This window comes from Hibiscus syriacus, unplaced genomic scaffold (genome assembly GCF_006381635.1).
Source record: "Hibiscus syriacus cultivar Baekdansim isolate YM2019G1 unplaced genomic scaffold, ASM638163v2 tig00001120_pilon, whole genome shotgun sequence".
In the NCBI taxonomy this organism is placed as follows: Eukaryota; Viridiplantae; Streptophyta; class Magnoliopsida; order Malvales; family Malvaceae; genus Hibiscus; species Hibiscus syriacus.
In genome coordinates this window covers 1,972,113-1,995,794 of record NW_024061845.1, presented here as the reverse complement: position 1 = coordinate 1,995,794, position 23,682 = coordinate 1,972,113, and the positions used below count along the sequence as shown (strand labels likewise).

The 23,682-nt window shown below is 35.5% G+C and overlaps 1 protein-coding gene and 2 pseudogenes across 1 annotated transcript; 2 read left to right on the top strand and 1 right to left on the bottom strand.

The window, feature by feature from the left end:
• Positions 1–5,088: 5,088 nt before the first annotated feature.
• Positions 5,089–14,693, top strand: LOC120123138 (protein LUTEIN DEFICIENT 5, chloroplastic-like). Its single transcript, XM_039142104.1, has 16 exons — positions 5,089–5,247; positions 5,320–5,485; positions 5,763–5,979; positions 6,084–6,155; positions 6,245–6,355; positions 6,877–7,068; positions 7,192–7,353; positions 8,062–8,157; positions 8,232–8,333; positions 12,568–12,600; positions 12,717–12,797; positions 12,891–12,973; positions 13,139–13,270; positions 13,581–13,641; positions 13,822–13,887; positions 14,225–14,693. The coding sequence occupies exons 1-16, from the start codon at positions 5,166–5,168 to the stop codon at positions 14,399–14,401; spliced, it is 1,833 nt and encodes a 610-aa protein (XP_038998035.1). The 5' UTR covers positions 5,089–5,165; the 3' UTR covers positions 14,402–14,693.
• A 741-nt stretch (positions 14,694–15,434) lies between these two features.
• On the bottom strand, positions 15,435–18,582 carry LOC120123149 (annotated as a pseudogene).
• Positions 18,583–19,769: 1,187 nt separating this feature from the next.
• On the top strand, positions 19,770–22,678 carry LOC120120645 (annotated as a pseudogene).
• The last annotated feature ends 1,004 nt before the right edge of the window (positions 22,679–23,682 follow it).

The window sequence follows — 23,682 nt, the reverse complement described above, 5'->3', positions numbered from 1 at the left end:
TCTGATATCTATTTCTCCCCCAACACCGACATTGAAATGGCCTCTTCCATTTGTTCAATTCTTGGCTTCAACCAAGTAATAGATCTAGGTGCTTATCTTGGAGTTTCGGTTATTCACAAGCGGGTTACTTTGATTCCTTTCATTATATCATTGCTAAGATCAATAATAAACTTAACAATTGGGCAGCCTCTACTTTCTCTTTTGTAGGACGATTAACCCTTGCTAAATCCATCCTCGCAGCCATCCCAACGTACTTATGCAATCCAGCATGTTCCCTGTTCGTATTTATAACGAAATTGAACAGATAATTCGAAAATTTTTATGGGGCCCTTCAAATATATCTCGTCAATTGGAGTTCCATCGCTCAACCACGATCTTGTGGAGGTCTCGGTTTCAGATCTTTGAGGGCTCACAACAATGCTCTCCTTTGGGAAATTTGTTTTGCCTTGATTAACAACAAATATGCTCTTTGGATCATTCTTTTAAGGCATAAATACAAGGTTTTTGATCATTGCCCCCTCTCCATCTCTCGTTTGAACTGCTCCACTCTCTGGTCCTCTCTGTCTAGGATATGGGGAGCTTTGCGTTCGTTTGTTTGCTGGTCCATCGGTGATGGCAATAAAGTGCTCTTCTGGTCTCATTGTTGGATCCCCAAACTTGGAGCCCTTGTTAACTGGAAAACCCGTTTTGCTCGTTCCTTGATCACCCACCGACCTTCCTTCATGATGTTTTAAATCATGAATCATGATAAATCTGGACTAGCTAGTGGAGTTCAATTTGTAAAAGGCTTTACCTTCTTTTTCCATTAAAAAAAAGAATTTCATATAAAATACAATAAACCTAAGCTTAACTAATTAAAATAAATATATAGTTTAATATGTTCCAAAATCATTATAGTTGATAAAGAAAATTTATATACGAATTCTAATTAAAAAGGTATTTACTTAATGAAATATTCTAAAGCGATTAAAATGTATTAATTAATACATATTATCTTAATATATGAAAAAGGTTATATAAAAAAATATTAAAAACAATTAAACTATGTCATATCATTAAAAATAATTTATATAAAATAAACTATTAATTTGTAAAAAAAAAGTAAAAACATAAAGATATATTTTAAGATTAATATACTAAAAAGAACTTTAATTGTATCATAATTGGAGTAGTATATTTGTGATTAACACAAATGGAGGATTAATAATATACTGGGAGTGTATAATAGTAATTTAAGAATATAAAATATTTAGAATATATATTAAATTAGTAACCAATATAGTAATACATATCATGATAAATGGCAATTAGCCAGGAAAATAGCCTAAAACAGAAACAAAAATATTAATGATAATGGGTTCTTTTGGTATTAATCGGCCTACTCAAGCGTGTATCGATCGAAAGGCAGGGCGGCACAGCCCCCAACCAACGGAGTGGTTACGTCCAGTATGTCCCCCCTTATTCCCGACATGCTATGGTGCTCCGGGGTGAGTAGGAGCGGGTCGAGTCCGTATCGCCTCGGAGCAACAGCCGCGTCCGGATCTGATCTATCTACTCGGCAATTCATCCGGTGACTTCACGGTCGCCAAAGAAGCCCCAAGAAGCATGAAACGTTGAACAATGAAAATAGATGGCGAGTGCCTGATCGAATTGATCGGGTCATGTAGGAACAAGGTTCACGTCTACCGGTCTGTTAGGATGCCTTAGCTGCATACATCACTGCGCTTCCACTTGACACCTATCGTAATGATAATCGGCCTGTCTCGGCTAATAGAATCATCACCAGTCCTTTTTGTTCATGCTCTGCTTTATCTTCTCTGCATTTTCTTTGATAATAGCTTCCTTTGAATCATTGGCCACACTGCCTCTAGCCTTTTGAGCTTTCTCTTTGGCCGAGTCGCATTCGTTTTTCGCCTTCCCTGCGGTTTCGTTTGCCTTGTCCTTCACCTATCATTCAATGTAACATAATCCGAAAAAGAACATAAGTCATACACATTTAAATACAATCATGGATCTAAAATTATTTTTAAAAATAGATACACATATATTAATAACATAAATTTTTCATACAAGATGGGTACAATTAACAACGGGATGGACACAATTAACAAAATAAGTAATTAATCAAAATAAATTCAAATTTTAAAGTAGACACGTGTATACTCTAAACTTATTATAGATCTATCACGGTTTGAGTATAAATATACTATTTTTATAATGTAAAAATATTCGTGCCAACGTATTATTATACGAATCGCTTGCTTCATTAACTCCTTTGAGAAGTTAGTATACCTTATCATATGCATGAGCCTCCTATTCCACATTGAAAAAACATAATGAGTATTTAAGCTAAAGATTATAGAATTAAGGAGACGAGAAAGAGCGTTAATTACTTGAATAAATCTTGACCTAACTCTACCTCCAAACTTGCCTACACCGATGAAGTTCTTAGCTAGGTTTAACAACGCCATATTAGTTTATACGTGTTCCCCTTACTAGGGTTTTATTTGAACTTTTTAATGTCAAATTCTCCTTGCGAAGTGAGTATTTAAGGAAGTAAAATAGGAGCAGGATTGGTTTAAAAAGTATAAAGTGTATCCTATAATACAGGGTCATGTATACCTTTTGAACCAATCGTTCTCAAAAATTACTCTCGTACTATCATCCTTCCTTATATACCAATTTCTTCTCAAAAAAAAAAACCAATTAAGTGGAACGCAAAGCAAAGTTGATAGAAGTTCAAATGGCAACGTTAAACCCTGTTAACAATCCTTCGGGTATAGGTAATTTTGGTGGGGATAGAGTTCCTAGGAATAGGCTTCTTCCACCTTCTTCCCCAAGATTCATTCGAGTAATTCTTTCTTTCTGTTTCTTCTCAGTTGGCTCTACTAAGCAAGTTTCTTTTGGTTGAAACATTTACATTGTTATGTGGCGTAGGGGAGTTCAAACCCGGAGGCTCAAGCATTTGATAAGACAAAGGAAAGTATCAGTCATGGAGCTGATGAGAAGGTCGCAGACAATGTGAAAGATAATGCTACTTCTACTGCTAACCAAGTAATTTGACAAACATGATTTTGATTACGTTATCTTGATCGTAGATATAACATATGTTATTATGATCGATTACCGTAAATGATTAATTTAGGATTGAAAATCATGATAGGTGAAGGAGAATGCAACGGGAATGACCGGGAAAGTGACGGGCACGGCACAAGGAACACTGAGTGCAAAAGCGAAGCAGGTATGGGAGACGGCCATAGAGACTGCTCAAAAGGCTAAAGAAACTGTGCTTGGTAAGGCGGATGATTCAAAAGACGGCATTAAAGAGATAAAGCAAAGCATGGACAACAACTGATTTATTGAATTCGGGCTAAGGTCCAACAACCCAATTATTAGTTGTTTAACCTTATTCAATTTCTTAATTTTTTGAAGCCTTCAATCTTTGTTTTTCTAATTATTGATCCTTGCGCACAACATAGCCTAGAAAGGTCATTGAAGATTGTTTTGCATTTATCACATTGTCTTATTTATTATCTAATTTGGATCGTTTTAAAGAGGGCTTAAATTATTTTTTTAACAATGAAAATTGGATTTCACTAATAAAACTAATGGGAAAAAGGTTCTTAACCTTGAGGTCGTGGGATCGAGTCCCACGGAGGACATTTTATAATTCGGAGGTCTCTTACGGAAGCTGCTCTCAACATAGTATTGGGGGTAGCCTGCTATCTTACCTCCCCCTTACTCCATACATATGGGAAAAAGGGACAACCATTAATAAAACTAATGGAATGAATCAAAATTACAACACACCCAAACATAGAGAAAAAAATTGGACAATAGTCATCCAAAAAAGTCATTACATAAAACAATATATTAAACCCAAAGATACGAAGAAAATCTAAACCTTCCATTGAGAATGACTTCAAATATCAAAAGAACCTAGTAACATTCATAAAACTTCTTGTCTCCTTCGAACGAGATGAGTTACAATGATAAATTAGTGGTGAATGAACTAAATAATTTGGAAGGCTGTTTCGCCATACAATTTTGATTATATTGGAAAATAACATTTTACCAAAGAGGAGATTTGACAATATGTGTTTACTGACAAACCAATCAAAAAACAAATATCATGAGGATCTTTTTGCGAGCACCTACATGACCGTAGAGGTATGCGAAAAATGTACCCAAAATCATAAGTAACATGCTACGAGAGCATAGAAGAAGTGTGCCACAAGAGCAGAAAAAAGTGTCATTCTTATTTAAAACTGAAAAAATACTCAAGAAAAAAAGAAAAACAAAGAACATAGTATGAAAAAGAACAAGAAAAATAATTGTCATTGGCGGTCGACAACCAATATTAAAATTAGTGTTGATGCCGATTAAATAAAAATCAAAAGAAAATAGGAAGACGACGAAAAAATATTTAAAGAAAATTTAATAGTTAAGATGGGTGCGATCGCTAGCAGAAAGAGTATTTTTTTTATCTTCATAATTAAGTGGCATTTATACCTTTTGTTAGTGTTTAAATCCTATGTTTTCCTCAAATATGTAATATATATATATATATAGGAGTATGTGAACATTTTACGCTTAATTTCCATTATACATGTTTGGTAGTTTTGAAAGTGGTGTGATAAGTCATTTATTTCAAAATAACAAAATATTGGATAAATTAAAATGGTAAAAATTTGTTTTAAGTCATAAAGTTAAAAACAAATAATGGTAAAATTATATTTTGAATTGTATAAAAATTATAATTCAAATTCTACCCTTCGACAGAATATAATAATACAGCTTGACCTACTGATTTTATTAGAATATTTAGGAGTTTAAAGACTAATATAGAATAAAAATATAATTTGAGGACATGTTATGCAATTAACTTAATAAATAATCCATGAAAGTTGGAGCGAAAAATGTGGATCAGGCTTTAGGGTTGATGGGGTGTAAAATGGTGATTCGATGGAAACGGTATATAACTTATCCATAGATTCAAGATTCCCCTCCCCACAATCTTGTTCATTTTGACATATAAAAATAAATAAATAAATAAAGTTTGAGAGTTGGAGGTCCCGCCACATATCACACTTGTATTCTGTTATCTTTTTTTTCTCATTTAAATCCCGTTGCCAGCAGCAGCAGCAGCAGCAGCGTAATTTGGTATGGCTACCACTCCAGCTTTTCCTCTTCTTCAGCTTCGTTTAACCAAACCCAAATCAACTGCTGCTTCTTTAAAACCTTATGGTATGTTTTTAAGTTTCATAATTATCCATCTCCTGGTTGCTTTTCCCCTTTTCTCTTATTGTGATTTTTCAGGCACATCTAAGTTTGGAGTCATAAAATGTGGATCATCTTCTAATGGGAGAGAGCCTGACTCGGTTGATGATGGTGTCAAAGGTGTGGAACGTTTACTTGAAAAGAAACGCCGAGCTGAGATATCAGCCAGGATTGCTTCTGGAGAATTCACCATTCAGAAAGCCGGGTAATTGTTTTTATGATTGAGATGCTTAATTAACTTTTGGGTGTCTTTTGTTTTACATCAATGAAAAAGGGATGTTGGCTTCTATTCCCCTAGTTTTTCAATTAATTGTGGTTCGAATAATATTGGATTTGGTATCCTTGTATTATTTTGTTATCTTCCATGTCATGTCATGTTTGGGTTGGCTTGGCTTAGTCTGTTACTCTGTTATTGCTTTTCTTTATTTCATAACAATTTCAGCTAATTTGCTGTTCTTATGTTTTTTTATCCTGGGAACAAGTTTCCCTTCTCAATTGAAGAATGGTTTGTCCAAACTCGGTGTTCCTAGTGAGGTTCTAGAAATCTTATTTAAATGGATTGATGATGTTGAAGATTATCCCAAGATTCCAGTGGCAAAAGGGGCGATTAAGGCCATCCGCAGTGAAGCCTTCTTCATCCCTTTGTATGAGCTTTACCTCACTTATGGTGGGATTTTCAGGCTAACCTTTGGACCAAAGGTTTGTGTGTCCTTTTTCTTTTTGGCTTCAAATTTCACTAGTGTATACCGTTGTCCCAGATAATTATGGATTTCCTGTTGATACATATGGGGATGTTGCTGCAGTCGTTTTTGATTGTTTCTGATCCTTCCATTACTAAGCATATATTGAGGGACAATTCAAAGTCTTATTCAAAGGTAAACCATTATATACTTCTTGCTTTTACTTGGATGGGATAATATTGCTCTATTGTTTATCCCCATCTCTTGTTCTCTTTAATGTGAAGGGTATATTAGCTGAGATTTTGGATTTTGTCATGGGAAAAGGACTTATCCCGGCTGATGGTGAGATATGGAGGGTTAGAAGACGCGTTATAGTCCCAGCACTGCATCAAAAGGTATTGTAGTTAATTTATGGGTTCAGTGTTTTAAAAACAAGAATTGATTTCTTGTTTATACTACGTGCTAACATGATAAAACAGTATTAAGACTTTTGATTCAATTAAATTTGATCCATGTCAAATGAGAAATTATAGGCTGCGCCATTTCTTTTCTAAGCATGTTAGTGCTCTGTAATATGCACTTGTGCTATGTATGAAAATTTCAGAATTGTTGGAAGTTAGAAGCATAGCTTGAAAAAGGGGGTTTCACATAATTATATAAATGGCTTAAGAATGAACAATGTATTCTGAAAAAGGGTGGACAGAAGGAAGGGATTTTAGATAACCATATAAATGATTAAATTAGTGTGCATAATTACTAACAGCAAAATTCAGTCTAAAAAAGAGTGATAAACTAAGAGAATACTCGTTAAAATTGATTGAAACATGCCCAAAACCATTACCTGGGAGTTACTTTTTAAATATTATTTTAACTCAATCTGTAATTGCTGTTTGACTTTTTATTTTTCAATTTTTAGTATGTAGCAGCTATGATTAGCTTATTTGGACTGGCTACCGATAGGCTTTGTCAGAAACTAGATGTTGCTGCAACTGATGGGGAAGATGTAGAAATGGAATCACTTTTCTCCAGGTTGACTTTGGACATTATTGGCAAGGCAGTATTTAATTACGATTTTGATTCACTAACAAACGATACCGGTATAGTCGAGGTATGTTCTTTTCTTATTCGGCTGTACTTTTGTTTTGTTGTTGCCACTGTGTCTGAGTTTCATTAACCCTTTTTTTTCTGTTAAAAACGTCTAAAATATGTGACTGTATTTTGGCTAGGCCAGGCTGTTTACACAGTTTTGCGGGAAGCAGAAGATCGAAGTGTCTCCCCTATTCCAACATGGGAGATCCCTATTTGGAAAGATATTTCACCACGACAAAGGAAGGTTACAGAAGCACTCAAATTGATTAATGGTGTACTAGACAATTTGATTGCGATATGCAAGGTAAAGTTATCAGTAAATGTACTGAGATAAAATTATGCTCTGCCTTTATGTCCTCTATAATCACTGTGCATGTGGGAACATGTAGTATGATGTATCAAACACTAGATATGGTGCATGCATAACTTTTTGCAGCTATACCAAGCATTGGGACATATATTCAAATACAGAGAGATTGTCAGAACTGAAAATATCTCTAAATGGGCCATTGTTGGCATTGTTGTATGTTGATGTTAAATAAAATCATTTGAAAATTTTAGTGGCGAAGTTGGCCAGTTTTATGCCGGAGCTGGAGTATTAAACATGAGACCCAAAATGAATAAAAGTCCTAAGGCTGATGACAATCACTAAGTAGGTCTCCGTTTTATTTTCTTGTGCCCCTTTTTCAATGGGACAATAACAGAATCTTAGTTTTTGAAATTGAATTCAAAAGAATATGCATTGACTTATTTATTCTATTAAATTTCTTCTTTAGAATGTATTGTTTAAACTGAGTAAAATTTGGTAGAAATTCTTATAGAACTCATTCTTAGTTGACATATGCGTGCTGGGGTCTGGAAATTTTCTTTATTTGGTACTCTGCTCCTTTCTAGCATATCAGTGTAAGGTAAAACCATTGTGTGGATTAGTTGAACTGTTTGGCTTTTGTATGTTTTACATTATTGGTATCTGTATCTCATGGCTATTAAATTTAAACTCTTCAATTTTCAGAGGATGGTAGAAGAAGAAGAGCTACAGTTTTATGACGAGTACATGAATGAACAAGATCCTAGTATTCTCCACTTTCTTTTGGCTTCAGGGGATGACGTATGTACTAATAGTTATCGAATGTGTTGTTTAGTTAGCCATGGGATATAAGATTTCCTTGAATGTTTTTGCAGGTATCTAGCAAGCAACTCCGTGACGATTTAATGACATTGCTTATTGCCGGGCACGAAACGACGGCTGCTGTTTTGACATGGACCTTCTATCTTTTATCAAAGGTAATTCAACCTCACTCATGAAAGAAATTAAATTCAAGTCATACTCCTATATTCAGAAAAAGCATATGATAATATTCCATCTGATAATGCACATTTGTTTTATAATATTTTTATCCTCGATATATTTTTTTTTGGTAAAAATTGGAGGTTTTGTTAAAAAACCCCTTCTTAATTGCCAGAATATCAACCGATAGCCTAGCAACTAGAGGAAAGAGGAAAATAGTACCTCAAGTTTTATTAAGTAGAAATATAAAATAACCCAGTTTAGTACAACCAAAACAGTCGAGCAATACAATCAAAACAAGACAACAGTCCAAACAGTCTCTAAGGGTTCCTACATCACCCAATCCCCTTCTTAACTAATTCATCCGCCTCCCAATTTGCACCTCTCTGAATGAGGCGAATCAGCACCTCTCTAGAAGTAACACGGCACAATTTCCTTAATAATAGCTTCAAAACAGGATGGACACGAATCTGAATTCTTAATCCACTCCTCACATTCCTGCAGTCAGTTTCCAAGATTAATCGACCCTTGGACCCCCAAGACAAGTAGAAAAACCGAAGACCCTCTCTGATTGCCTTTAAGTCAGCCAGAGCAGGAGGTCCAGGACCACAAGGCAGTGAGAATGACCCTAACTTCTTGCTGCTTGAATCCCTCAATAAACCCCTAATGCCACCTGCTTTCCAATCTTTATTAACCGCACCATCCACATTTAGCTTAAAATAGCCTTCAGGGGGAGGAGACCAACCAACAGAGGCTGGTTTTCTCCTAATGAGACTGTCACGTGAATCTGCTAATGAAGGATTACCAATGAGAGAGTCCAGAGGCAACCTTATGTTTGGGTTTTTAGCCATGAACAACGAGGCCAGCCCGAATCTGGCAATGAAGAACAATTGAATGGAGCCAGGCTTCATTCCTTCGAAGACAACAGAGTTCCTAACCTTCCAAATTGCCCATAACACAACCCCCGGGATAAACATCCAAATTGAAGAGAAGGGCATAAGATCAGCCCAACCATGTAGCATAGAACTCGGTAGGGGGGAATAGCAGCAGATATTTTCCAAACCTGGAGAAACTGATTCCATAGTGTCCAAGTAAACCTGCAGTGTAGAAAAGGTGTACCACGGTTTCCGGATCTTCGTTGCACATAGGACACGTAACCTCAACCACCCTCGGGACTCCACGTTTAATTAGTTCCACCCTAACTGCTAACTTCTGATGGACCACTTGCCATAAGAAAGTTTCAATCCTAGGAGGAATCAGCCCCACCCAGACATAACCTGTCCAAGTATTAATTTCTTCCTCCGATTGTGACAATAATCTTCTACATGATTTTACCGAATAGCAGCCATCCCCATTCCCCATCCAGATTAAACTATCGATCTCTGCTACATTGAGCTTAACATTGTTGAGCATAGACATTAACTCGACCCATTGCGCAAATTCCGAATCGCAAAGATTCCTTCTCAATAGGACAAACCATGACCATCCCTCCAACCTATAACTGCCGAACTCAGCAATCTTGTCCTCTTTGTTGACTGAGAGAACAAACAACCTAGGAAAGTTCCTCTTGAGAGGAGATTCGCCCAGCTCAAATTTGGAGGCGGGTTACGGAAACACTCCTCAAAATTATCGTTCTTCACACAATTATTGATAACCCCCTTCCACATCAAGGAGGCTTGCGAAGACTGAGAATTACCCACGACCAGGGAATTAGAATCTAAATTATACTTGCAGCAAACTAATTTTTTCCACCATGATTCACTTTCCACGCCAAACTTCCACAACCACTTTCCCATCAAAGCTTGGTTCAGCAAATTCAGATCGGTAACTCCCAACCCACCACTTCTTTAAGAATTGACAAATTAAGGGCCAATTGATCCAATGAATACGGTTTTTCTGTACCCCCCCCCCCCCCAAATGAACCTTGCTATTATGGAGTTAAGTTTCCTGTACACCTCCATAGGGATTCTAAAGATCGAGAGATAATAAATTGGCAAGGCTGATAGAACCGATTTCAATAACACCAATCTACCCGCCATGGACAAAGTCGCTGCTTTCCACCTGCCAACTTGTCATAGAATTTCCGGATCACAGGATCCCGCAGAGATGCAGAATTCCTCTTAGCTCCTAGAGGTAAGCCAAGGTGCTCAGCAGGGAAGGCACCAACCGAGCATCTTATCAAATCAGCCCAGTTCCTCAGCACTTCATCTTCAACATTCAGCCAAAAACCTGCTTTTAGAACAGATTCTAAAGATCGAGAGATAATAAATTGGCAAGGCTGATAGAACCGATTTCAATAACACCAATCTACCCGCCATGGACAAAGTCGCTGCTTTCCACCTGCCAACTTGTCATAGAATTTCCGGATCACAGGATCCCGCAGAGATGCAGAATTCCTCTTAGCTCCTAGAGGTAAGCCAAGGTGCTCAGCAGGGAAGGCACCAACCGAGCATCTTATCAAATCAGCCCAGTTCCTCAGCACTTCATCTTCAACATTCAGCCCAAATAACCTGCTTTTAGAACAGATTAGTTGTAACTCCGACATTACCTCAAAAATACGTAAAATCCTCTTGACGTTCTTAATCTGACCACTTGAGGCGTTGCAAAAGATGATTAAATCATCTGCAAATTGAAGATGTGAGAGCATGAAGGAATTTTCAGATCTACCGATTTAGAACCCTTTAAATAACCCCAAATTGACAGCCTTGGACAGCATTAGATTCAATAACTCTCCAACAATATTAAACAGCAACGGTGAAAGAGAACACCCTTGTCGAAGTCCTCTAGCCATCCTAAAACCCTCAGCTGGAGATCCATTAACAATGATAGAAATAGTGGCCGAGGAAACACATCTCAAAATCCACGAACGCCACCGCTCCCCAAATCCCATTTTTTTTTTCATTTTTCTCATCAAAATAGGCCATTCAACAGTCATAGGCTCTCTTAAAGTCAACTTTAAACACTACTCCTTGTAACCCCTTCTTTCTCCAATAATTCATTCCTTCGTTAGCATTGAACGAGCAGTCCATAATTTGTCTGCCAGGGGTAAAAGCAAATTGAGAAGGGTTGATGACAGAATTAATGCACAATCTTAGTCTCCTCGATAGAACCTTAGATAGCATCTTGTACAGGCCACCAACCAAGCTAATCGGCCTGTAGTCCTCGAGGCTCGCCGGATTTAACTTCTTTGGGATCAAAGTAATAAAGGAATGGTTGACACCCTCCTCCCAATCTTTTCCCGAGAAAAAATCTTTAAAGAATTTCAGTATGAATTCTTTTAGATCAGGCCAAAAGTTCTTGAAAATTCTCATATTAAATCCGTCCAGGCCAGTAGCCTTATTTCTTTCGAAGGAACCTATGGCTTCCCAAATTTCCTCTTCTGTAAACTCCCTTTCTAAAAGAGCGGACTGCTCGGGACAATTTAGCAAAGTTCAACTCTAGTTCATCAACCTCCAAGGTTGTCTTCAGATTATAAGCTGACTTAAAAAATTCGAACACACTGTTTTTGATTTGGTTGGGATCATTTGACAGTCTCCCATCAATTTTCAGATTTTTAATGGCATTCACCCTTCTCCTGTTCGATGCACAAATATGGAAGTACCTCAAATTTCGATCTCCATCCCTCACCCATCTAGCTCGAGAATTCTGGTGCCAAATGCTCTCCTCTATACGGTAAAAAATCCATAATTCCTTCCTAAGATTCATCAAGGTATCCCAAGAGGAGGGAGTGGCGGGGCCTTGTTGACCAACAATCTCCAAATCTTGAATTTTACTCTCCAACACACGAATTGACTCTGCTAACGAAGAATGTTTACTGCCTGACCACTTCTTGATCTCTATTTTAGTCCCTTTAAGGATGCTTAGGATACCCCTTTTGCAATTTCAGATCCTGGATCACCGATTCCACCCTTTTATCCTCGATATAAATAAGAACCGATTATGCAGTAATCTTCTCTTCCTATCTCTTGTACTTGTGATTGATTGTACCCTTTGAACAAATAATATTCCATCCAACATATTCCAAAATCGCTAGGTTTAGCAATAATAGTAAACTTTTGAGTTAATGCCTGTGGGATTGCTTTAGGAGTGTGGCTAGTTGATGGTTGATTCAGAGGAGAAGAGGTCTCCCTCAAATGAGTTATTATTCTCTCATACTTGAAACATGTATCATGGTTGAATGACAACTCATGCCAAGTTCTCTCATTGGTTCCTTTTCTCTGATGGTTGCAGGAACCTAGTGTTGTAGCCAAGCTCCAGGACGAGGTATCTTTAAACTTTTTGAGCAATACTGGTATTAAAGGGCTAGTCTAAGCTTTCACTTTATGCAACCCATCTAATAATCTCATTTTTCTTATTTATTACCGTATCGAACTTCCTAGGTTGACTCTGTTCTAGGAGATCGATTTCCAACAATAGATGACATGAAAAAACTCAAGTACACAACTCGTGTTATTAACGAAGTAAGAGAAGCTCTATTTCCATTTCGTGTTTCATAAAATATTTTTCCCTTAATGCACCTCAAATAGATATGATTCAATCTATTTTTTGTACAGTCTTTGAGGCTCTACCCACAGCCACCAGTCTTAATTCGTCGTTCTCTTGAGAATGATGTGCTTGGACACTACCCGATAAAAAGGTCCAACACTAAAATCGATATCATTACCATCTTATCAGCCAGTTAGCATACACAGTTTAAAATCAGTTTCTAGGCCTCTTTTTATTTGTATATTGTTGCCTTATCTTGAGCCTCCTACTTGTACTTTTCCCTAATTCTTAACTTTGTCGTATATTTTATATATAGGGGTGAAGATATTTTCATCTCTGTTTGGAATTTGCATCGGAGTCCAAGTCTCTGGCAAGATGCAGAGAAGTTCAATCCCGAAAGATGGCCTTTAGATGGGCCGAATCCTAATGAAACAAACCAAAATTTCTGGTAACAAACAGATTTCTTTATTTCATCAATTATGTTTATAAATGAGATGGCAATGTTTTTTTTTCTTGTCTCTAGTAATTATATAGAATAAGACCCTCCAAATATGTGGAAAAAGTTAAAAAATAAATAAATATATTCATGTCCGAGAGTTGTACCATAGTCCGAGTCACGTTTTCCATGTTAGTTTAACCAAATAGTTAAAGTAAGGTATAGGCTAATATGTTCTCTCTATTCTTATTTTCCCTTCGTTTCAGTTACTTGCATTTTATCCTTCAATTACAAATCAATGATACTGGCATTCTTGTCTCAGTTACTTGCCCTTTGGTGGAGGACCTCGGAAATGCGTAGGAGACATCTTTGCTTCTTTTGAGGTATTTTTATGGAAAGATATGTACGAAGATAATTTCAGTCAGTCTTGGTATCAAAACTTGAAAGTTTTTAGTTTTGTGTATTGGGTTTCGTACTTATTTGTTCTAGTTGAATCATGACAAATTCCAGACACTAGTCATTGGCATTGTAAAACCTGAAGAAGAGTTAACCTTGATTTATAGGCTGTTGTAGCAGTTGCAGTGCTTGTCCGGCGGTTTAACTTCCAACTGGCGCTTGGAGCTCCCCCGGTAAGCAAAACGCCCTGTGCATTTTGTTCATGTCAACAACTTTTCGCAAATACAAAATGCAAGAAACGGGCCGTAGGATATCACATTACTAGAATAAGAACTGTTGACTACCTGCATCTTGAAACTACATATCATAATACCCCATCCATAGGACCATAAGTCATGTATAACGAGACTCTCAGCTATTTTTGAATCTCAAATACCAGTACCTAGCCAAGCTATGATTCGTTTTTCATTCGAGAGTCTGATAATTATTCGAACGAGCTTTGAGTATGTAGTAATTCAAAAAGAGAAGCATGCATATACCTTATAAAAGATCAATAAAATGGGTATGCAGGTTGAGATGACTACCGGAGCGACTATCCACACAACACAGGGGCTGAAGATGACAGTTACGCGAAGAATAAAGCCTCCGATTATCCCCGAAATAAACATGCAGGGATTGAAGATGGAAGCAGAGACCCAACTTGGAGAGAAAGGTGAAGTTTCTCAAGCTCATTCATTAGTAGAATAGCTTAATACATTTGATTACACAATGCATATGTATCAAGGGGAAGTGAAATTGATAAGAGAACCATTGGGAGAAAATTGGTAAATATTTTAATATGCAATCAAAATAATTGATTGCTTTCTGTTCATCTTGTCATAAAGTCCATATGGATGATAATTTGGGTTTCCAAATAGCTGCTGAGGTTTCTGTGGTTGGACTGGAATTAGTAAAAAAAAATGAAGCTTTGAACAATGGGTAGGTATTTGTAAAGTTTACTGGTTCCAGAAACCGAGATGACCTCTATGGTTATATACGGGTATTTTGTTCGACTTATGTATGATATTTTTTTTAGCTTCTTTTTCATATATTTTGGAGCTAACATTTGAACATCTGTGAGCTATTATCAGTAGAAAAAAATCTCTGTCAAGTATAGGGGTTTGAAATGGATACACTGAGAAACTGAAGGGTTTAAATAATTAATTAAACATATTTGATTTTAGTATTTTTTTTTTAACTTTAGCTACCTTGTTGGGTGAGTAAAGTTAATTTAAGACCACCGATATTTGATAACTCTCTTCGAACAAAATAGAGGAAAATATTTATGGTCTTAAATTTATTTGCTTTTGTTTGGACTTTAGTAATATTGCTAATAAGGCTTTAATTTGGCCTTTCTCTTTTTTAATTTAATTCTAATATTTATTCTCGTGAATTAAATTAAATAAGATTATTTATTCAATTAAACTTGACCTTTTTACAAAAAAAAACTCTGATTAAACACTCATCCCTACTAATGCCTAACCATCGATGTTGGACTCGCATCATTGTAATCGTGATCTGTTGTAATAAATATACCAGCAAAGTGAGCCGAAGTTGGGATACATGTATTGTTATGCAAGTTGTTTCACATAATTGAAGACCACATTAATCCCAAGTTTGGATAGACCTCCACCAGCAGGCATATCTGTAGCTTTCGAGCAAGAAAAGTATTGAATCAATAGCCAAGTAAAACTGTGAAATCATCACAAGATAGGCAATGTTGAACTACTATGTGAATTGAAGAAAACGAAGTGGATATGCTTTATTCTAAGACTGGAATGTTGAAACCATACAATAAAGTTACAAACACACTACTCATTCTATTGTAATTTCAAACAGCATCTTGAAGGCTGAAAGGGGAGAGAAAAAGAAAATGAAAGAGAGATGTTAAATCAGTGTCAAATTGGCATTGTTCATTTCTTTTGAGAATGGCCTAATAAATGGCATCTACCACATTGAACAACTCTCTTCGGCCACTTCAAGTTCTCTACACGAAGAACTTTCTTCTTCGGTCTTCCAGGTGGCCGACGAATTTTTGGAGGGCGTATCGGGGTATCATGCTTGACAGCTCCACTGTTGGCTCCTTCACCAAGCTCATTCCAAACACTCTTATCCGGAATAGGAATCATCTGCGAATAGGTCTCACGGTAGCTTTCCACTGTGAAACAATGTTCAGCAAACAGATGAGCGTTCTGCCCACAAGAAATAAGGGCAGCAGTAGAATGAGCACATGGTAAACCATACAGCTGCCAACGGCGACAGGAGCACACTCGACTCCTAATATCCACAATGTTTGTCCTCTCGGTTGAGACAATCTCAAACTCAACTTCATTTGCTCTAAGTACTTGGTAGGAACGAGCATCAGCAATTGCCTCCGAAATCTGCTTCTCAGCAGATGGGACAAGAATTGAGGTCCATCTCATTCCCATTTCACGACGATTTTTAAACCAAATAGCTAGTTGATTGCGAATATGTTCCATCATTTGCACAATGGGGAGCTCGTGACAATCAAGGGCCCAATTATACAACATCTCAGTAACACCTAGCGTAAAATGGCCATATCGCACTCCTTCAAAATATGCTACCGCCCAAAGCTGTGGAGGGAAGAGTTGAAACCATTGTATAACCTCCTGTGAGATCTCCATCATTTCAACAATTTTGCTCTCAAACTCTACAGTAGTGAGAGCATAAACAGCATTCCAGAAGATATTAACCAACTTTGTGTTCTTAAACGTATCACGGAAATTTTCACTGATAACGTAGACAAAAACCATGAAATGCACTTGGAAAATGGGTTTCAACAGCATCTACAATGCCTCGCTGTCTTTCAGACAGTATAGTAAGTCTAGGCATGTTTTCAGTGTTTACACCAAGAAGCTTCCTCAATTCTGACATAAACCACATTCAATTGTCATCGCTTTCCACATCGACAATAGCAATTGCCAAGGGAAACAATGCATCATCAGCATCAACAGCTGCAGCACAAAGTAATGCACCCAAGTATTTTCCTTTCAGTTCTGCCTTATCAAGTTCTAGAAGTGGTCTACAAGCAGTAAAAAAACCCATAGATAGAAGCACAGTAAGAAATAAAAAGGCGTTGGAAACAATTTTCTTGTCCGGTAGCAAAAACCGATGCAACACTTCCAGGGTTGTTTTTTCTTATTTGCTCACAGTATGCAGGAAGAAGGCGATACCCTTCTTCAAAAGTCCCATGAAGTGTGGCCATACTTCTTTCCTTTCCACGCCAAGCTTGCATATAAGAAACAGCAACTCCATGCCGAATATCTTGCAGGATTTCTTTTGGCTTGTACTGTGGATTATCCCGAATGCGTGCTTCTACTGATCTTGCAACCCAACCCACTGATGCTTGCTGATGATGGAGGCTGCAAACCCCTTCATATGTATGCTCCCCATGCAGGGTTCTAACTGAGAAAGTAGGAACCCCAGGACATTTTGCTATATGGACACGCCATGGACAACCTTCTTTGGAGCACTTGGCTATAAATCGGCTGCGATCAGATTTCACTATCCTAAGATCAAAATGCAATGCTATAGAAATATCTTTCAAGGTTCTTCTGCAAGTTTCAACATCTGGAAATTCCTGCCCAATAACTAATGAATGATCTAAAATGGCATGAGAAGTATCAGCTACCATTAAAGCATGATCAGCCATGACTACATGAAATAAGTAAGCAACTGTCTGACGTGATTCAAAAGGCTCCCTCCATGCAACAAACAGAATAGAAAAAATGCTTCCAAGGAAAAGCTTCAAAAACAGCACATATATGCTCTTAGTTAGGCACATATATTGCAGTAGAGACAAAAAAAGAAATGAAATTATATATATAGATAATGGGGTGGCAGGTCGGGGAGGCAGCCAAAATAAACCAGGGGATCAAACTTAAATATGAATACCAGTATAATTAATCAACATAGAAATGGAAACAACTTTCTTCTCGATATAACAGAAACATTGGCAACAAAATCCCTTTTAAAGTTTTCAATTAATGAAGCAACTTATCTAGTATCCAAAAGGGTTATATAACACACTTGCAATAGAAAGAAGAAAAAAGAGTGAAGAAAGTATAAAATGAATTTAAAAAAAAGAAGTGATTTGCAAGTCTAAAACCAATGACATGATGAATTTAGACATGGAATCATCAAAATCTTTGACAAGCAAAAGAAACTTGAAAAAAAAATCTAGTAAAGGTGAAATCCCCATGTCCCAACAAGATTCTTATAACAGAAACAATTCAAATTTCAATGCCACAGTTTTTTACAACAGTGTGAGCAAATAGAAATACATGGGATACCTTTGATAGCTGATAACAAGTCGCCTTTAACTATTTAAGCAACAAAAATAGCATTTGAGAGCCTGTAAAATTAACCAATAATTCAATGGTTCCAAGCAATCAGAAAACTGAAATTGAAAAATAAGCTAAATTCAAAAGGCATACTCTAAGCACAATCTAAACTCACGTTGAGTTCTAAAAAACTTGACGCAGATTAACCTCTTTTTTCCCCTCAACTCGACTAATCACTATATCTTAAAGTAATAAATAAATTAGTTCACTTTCACAAAAAAGAACTACTTTCAAGACCCAATTGACCAAAAATGTTACCTTGAATAAATTTGGTTCTAACTCTTTCAAATTCCGTGATGGCCGTGTGATCTAAGGCTCGTTTCTTTCGAAAGTTTTTCAAAAAAAATGGCACAAACTCTCGCCAGTCGCTTACCGCCACCTTTTAAATGAATTGGTAGGTTAAGAAACCCAAGAATAAGTAAAATCGTTGAGAATTGGAGAGGGAAAAATGCAATTAGATAAAAGGACTTTTTTGCTTCGTGTTTGGATGATTGGAAAACGTCGGAAATTGGGGAGAGGAGGTAGGAAAGTATATGTGTACCTTGTGTTAAATAATCGGCAGTTATGAGAGAGAAGCATTTTTTTAGTAAATATCACAACGACTCCCCAAACTTTCTGCACATATCATATTAGTATTGAATTTTAAAAGGCTAAAATGTAAAACAATCCATCAACTTTACCACTTTGCATAAATAACCTTAAAATTTGTTTGGTTTTTTTTTTTCTTTTCAAAAAGGATCTTAGAGATTTTAGCGACTTAAAAATGTTTCCAATTTTTTCAATGAAATGATCCTTAAAAATTGTTTGAGGATTAATTTGTATAAAATTATATTACAGTGTTTTAAAATATTATTATATCAAAAAGTATAAAATTATAATAAACATTCTATCAATGAATTTAAATATAAGCTCAAAAGATAAATATGTGTTCTCTGATATAATAATAGTTATAAATAAAACTAATTATTATATAATACTCGATGGAGCTCTTTGTACTCCACAGATAAAGCTAATAAGTTGTCAGGTGTTTTTTTAACATATATTAATTAAAAAATTAATTTCATTTATTAAGTTAAAAATCTTTATCGGGAGTGTATCAATTAATTATAAGAAAATAAAATTTGTAAAAATATAAGATTAAAACGTTTGATTAGATATATAGGTCAATATTTTTAGATTTTATGATTTTTTCTATATAAAATTAATGACATAATTTAATTTTTTTAATAATCTAAGATAATTATAAATTTATAAAACAGTATTTATTTATATATTTTTTAATTTATTGATAATACACATATTTTATGAATCTTGTTGTTCAAACTCAAAAACTACTCATAGCTGAGCCTGGACATAAAGAGCACCTGCTCAAGGTCCAAAATTAAGAAGTCCGTGTATAATTAAAAAAATAATAAATTATCTATTTAGTCATTCATCTATCGTTTCATTCTGTTTTGATCATTAAATTTTTATTATTTTCAAAATCATATGTAATGTTATGTTTTTTTTTCTGTTTAGGTCACCTATCATTGAAAATTTAACGATGACACTGACGTGATAAAATTTAAATTAATTTTTTAGTTTTCACATCATTATTATTTTTTAATAAGATGGTAATGGCTAAAATTGAACCATGATCATCTTAAAAGAGGAGATGTTTGTTTTGTGTGAGTAGTTGAGTGTATTATAAAATTTCTTAATATCTTGACATAATGGCAGAAGATATCCCTAATGTTTGACTAAATAGTCACATTGACCTATATTTTTTGAGCATTTTGACCCCTAACATTTTATTTTAGAGTAAAAAGGCCCTAAGTGAATGTAAACTATTAGTTAACAAATGATTAATGCTCCAAAACATGAGTATTTTCACCCTAGAATAAGATGTCAATGGCTAAATTGGCCCAGAAAAAAGAAAAATGATCAAAGTGATTATTTGATCAAACGTTAAGAACTTTTTATCTTAAAATAAAATATTGGGGGCTAAAATGCTAGAAAAGAATATGAACCAAAATGATCATTTTAGTAAACATTGGGAGCTAATTTTGATATTATATCTAATATATTTTATTTGAAATTTGGTATATTTATTAGATAAATTGTTAAACGTAATAAAATTATAATTTACAAACAAATTTATTTATTTGTTATTACTCTTATAATTCAATTTTATTTTCGATACTTATTATTATAGACCAATTTTTATATACACCCTTAAACTATTAAAAACACGTTTATTTTTTTATTAATCTAAAATAAATACAAAACAGTATTAAAAAACCAGACATACTTAAAACCTTTAAGAAACCAACATTGTCATTTAAAGATAATATCTTACTCTTTAAGAGGTAACAGTTGATGTTGATCAACAAATTAATTGCAAATGCTCAAAATTGGAAAGTTTAAGAAAATATATAAGTATGAAATCACAATATCTATCATGAGGAAATATTCGCATAAAACATTATTTATTACAATATACAATTAATATGTTAAGAAATAAAATACAAAAAGTAGCATGTCAATCTCCAAGAATCTATTTTTTTTCAACATAATTATTAACCCCGCCAAAATAATTTAACCCCATATTCTATTATATGAAGAAAAAGAAAATCAAAATTTCTCATTTTCTTAATAACATATGATATGAATGAATGAATAAATAAATGATAATATTTTACACTCAGTCGACTGTAATCTTCGAATCAATTTATTTCAGCAGATATTATTATATAATTACCCTTTCACCTTAATATAAAAAAATACGGTAATCTTCAAAAGAGCAGTGAGTCTCCTTTGGGTGGCTGGTTGCCACCCTCCCTCAGTAATTCCTCAAATTTTATTCTATTTCTCTATAAATCTTATCAGTATTCGGGAAAAAGACTCTAAAGAAGGCAACAACAAAAACAATATATATTTCCTCCCCAAAATCCAGGCTTGTTGTCAAAACCAATCCAGTCAGTACTTGAACGGAGAGATCATCCTTAATGGGATTTTGTTTCCAAAACTGTGCTTTTTTGCATGGCTCCATATCTATGCTCTCTTCTGATTCTACATAGATTACCCATCACCGGCATTCACCTCCACCTTATTTTTCTCCATTCTCTCTTATAACTCTTCATTCTCGCCGGTTTTTCCCGGTTTCAAGAAAAAAGCCCTGATTTTTCTTTCATTTCGAAGTTGAATTAAGGAGGGAAAATAAGATCTTTGTTTATAAAATGTGTAGAAAGTCAAAAATAATAAATGGGTTGGCACCGAAAATTAGGTGCATAATTTTTTATTATTTTTTATATGGTCAAATTACAAACTCTAGTCACTAAATTTTAGGGTATTTACAAGATTAAGTCCTTAAGATTTAGCTATAAATAACCTATCTCATTTAGCTTAAAAACATCCCAAAGCATTATAGCTTTCTTCTAATACTAGAGAGAATTTAGAGAGTTTCTTGAGAGTTGTTTTCTCTTTTTTATCAAGAGAGAATTATCATTGTTTTCTCCTTGGTAGATCGAGAGAGGTTATAATTCCTATTTTCTCATAGTGAAATTCTTCTACCGTTGCTCGTGGTTTTTACCCTATATTATTTAGGGGTTTTTACCCTATATTATCAGTGGGTTGGGTTGGGTTGGACTAGATTGATAGACGCACTCGAGATGATGAAGCAGGGTGTTAGGCGGCTTCTTGTTCCAAAGAGCAAGGTATGGAAAGGCATGAGCAAGCGATTCTCGATTCTTTATAATGGGAGGTGGCTCAAGAACAATGAGAATGCTAGCAGCAACCTCATTGCTAATGCCGCCCTTCCTCTTCATCCACTTCCACCTACATGCGTGACAAGTTTTGCTGTCTCTCGAGAGAAGACATCATTCGTTTCCTCATTGGTTGCCTTGGTGCTCTAGCTCCTCTTCCCCTCTCCTTCATTTACTCGCTCGGAGCAATTAACGTAGACTATAGCTCCATTGAAGCCTCGCTCCCAGCTTTAGAGGCAACTCAAAAACATCCCGGTGATCCCAGTGCAGTTGCCGTTGTGGAGATCACACTAGATGGTAAGCGTCAGATTCTAGGAGAAATCTCGGCCTCTAAACTATGGAAATGTGACTACTTAGCTGCTGCTTGGGCTTTAGCTAACCTCTCAGCCGGACAATTTGTCATGGGAGTTGAGGATAATACGGGTTCAAGATTGTGTCCCGATTTTTCTGTTAAGTCGCCAGTTCAAGATAACGAAACAGAAAATGGTGGTGGGTCAGGAAGGCTAAGGAGATTCAGTAGTAGAAGCATTGGGTTTAATCCTGTGAGCCAGAGTTTCGGTGTTGGCAGGAGCATGTACAGGGGCAGAAGTGCACCCTTGACATGTAAAACTTCGAGTTCTTTAGCCGCAGTCATGGCTCAAATGCTGTCTCATAGGGCTACCCATGTGTGGGTGACTGAAGATGATAATGACGATGTTTTAGTCGGGGTGGTCGGTTATTCCGACATTTTGGTCGCAGTGACCAAACAACCTGCTGCACTGATTCCCTCAACTCGGTCCATCCCAGAGCTTGCCTCGGGAATTCAAAGCTGAGTTTCCTCTTTCCGCGCCTTTTTTTACCTTTGTGTATGGTTCCTTGGTACTCTATTTATGTTGGCTGGAATAAGCATCATGTTAGCCTCCTTATACATCCCACACATTATTATCGAACATGTTCAATTTCATTTTGCTTAATTCGTAATTTGGCCCTTGAACTGTATATATATTTACTTTGGTACCTTCAAAATAGGATTTAATAATAACTTTAGGTACTGAAGTGAAAAGAATGTATTGAAAAGAACATATTTTTTTAAAGGCTTAAAATTTCATTTGATTTAGCATATTATGATTGAGATGAGAGAGTGTGTGTCCAATTGTCTTGAGGAAAAGTGTGGTAATAAAAGGATGTCGTGGGAGCATGAAAGTCAAGAATTCATAATCGCCTAATCAAAACAATAATAATAATAATAATAAATCACCCCATTATCTACTTCAAATATTTTCCTTTTAATTTATAATTTTTTATATACTTCAAATAGGTTTTTTTATTTTATAAGTATTTATAACATTTATATAATTTGATTTTGATTTCTTAATTGTTGGAATATTTCTTATAATATTTTTAAAAAGTTTTTTTTTTGAGTAAATGTATTTTAAAAAGTTAAATTGTATAAAAAAGAACGTATGATTTGCTAAAAGAAGAGCAAATGTAGGATTTGGGATAAAGCAATGAAATTAGAAATAAAGCTGATGTGTTCTCTCATTTCAGAGGGTATAGTTGTGCATGGAAAATAGGAATACTTTTATCATGAAGTGATGCTACATTTGCCAACTCATTCTAAAAGTATCACAAGGTTTGTTTCATCATCTCCAAACTCTCTAATCATGCACCAATTAACTCTTGGACCCGATCACAAAATATCTATTCCCTTTTTTCATGACGATTTGTTATATTATATTATTTATGATTTGGTGTATATCTACACTAATATTTTTAAAAATATGTCATGTATTTTAAAAGATATAGATCTAGATTTTTGTATATGTACAGACCACAATGTTCGAACTCGGATTACAAAGGAGAACAAAATTTCTTTTAATCACTTCAAAGGTTCACTTATAAT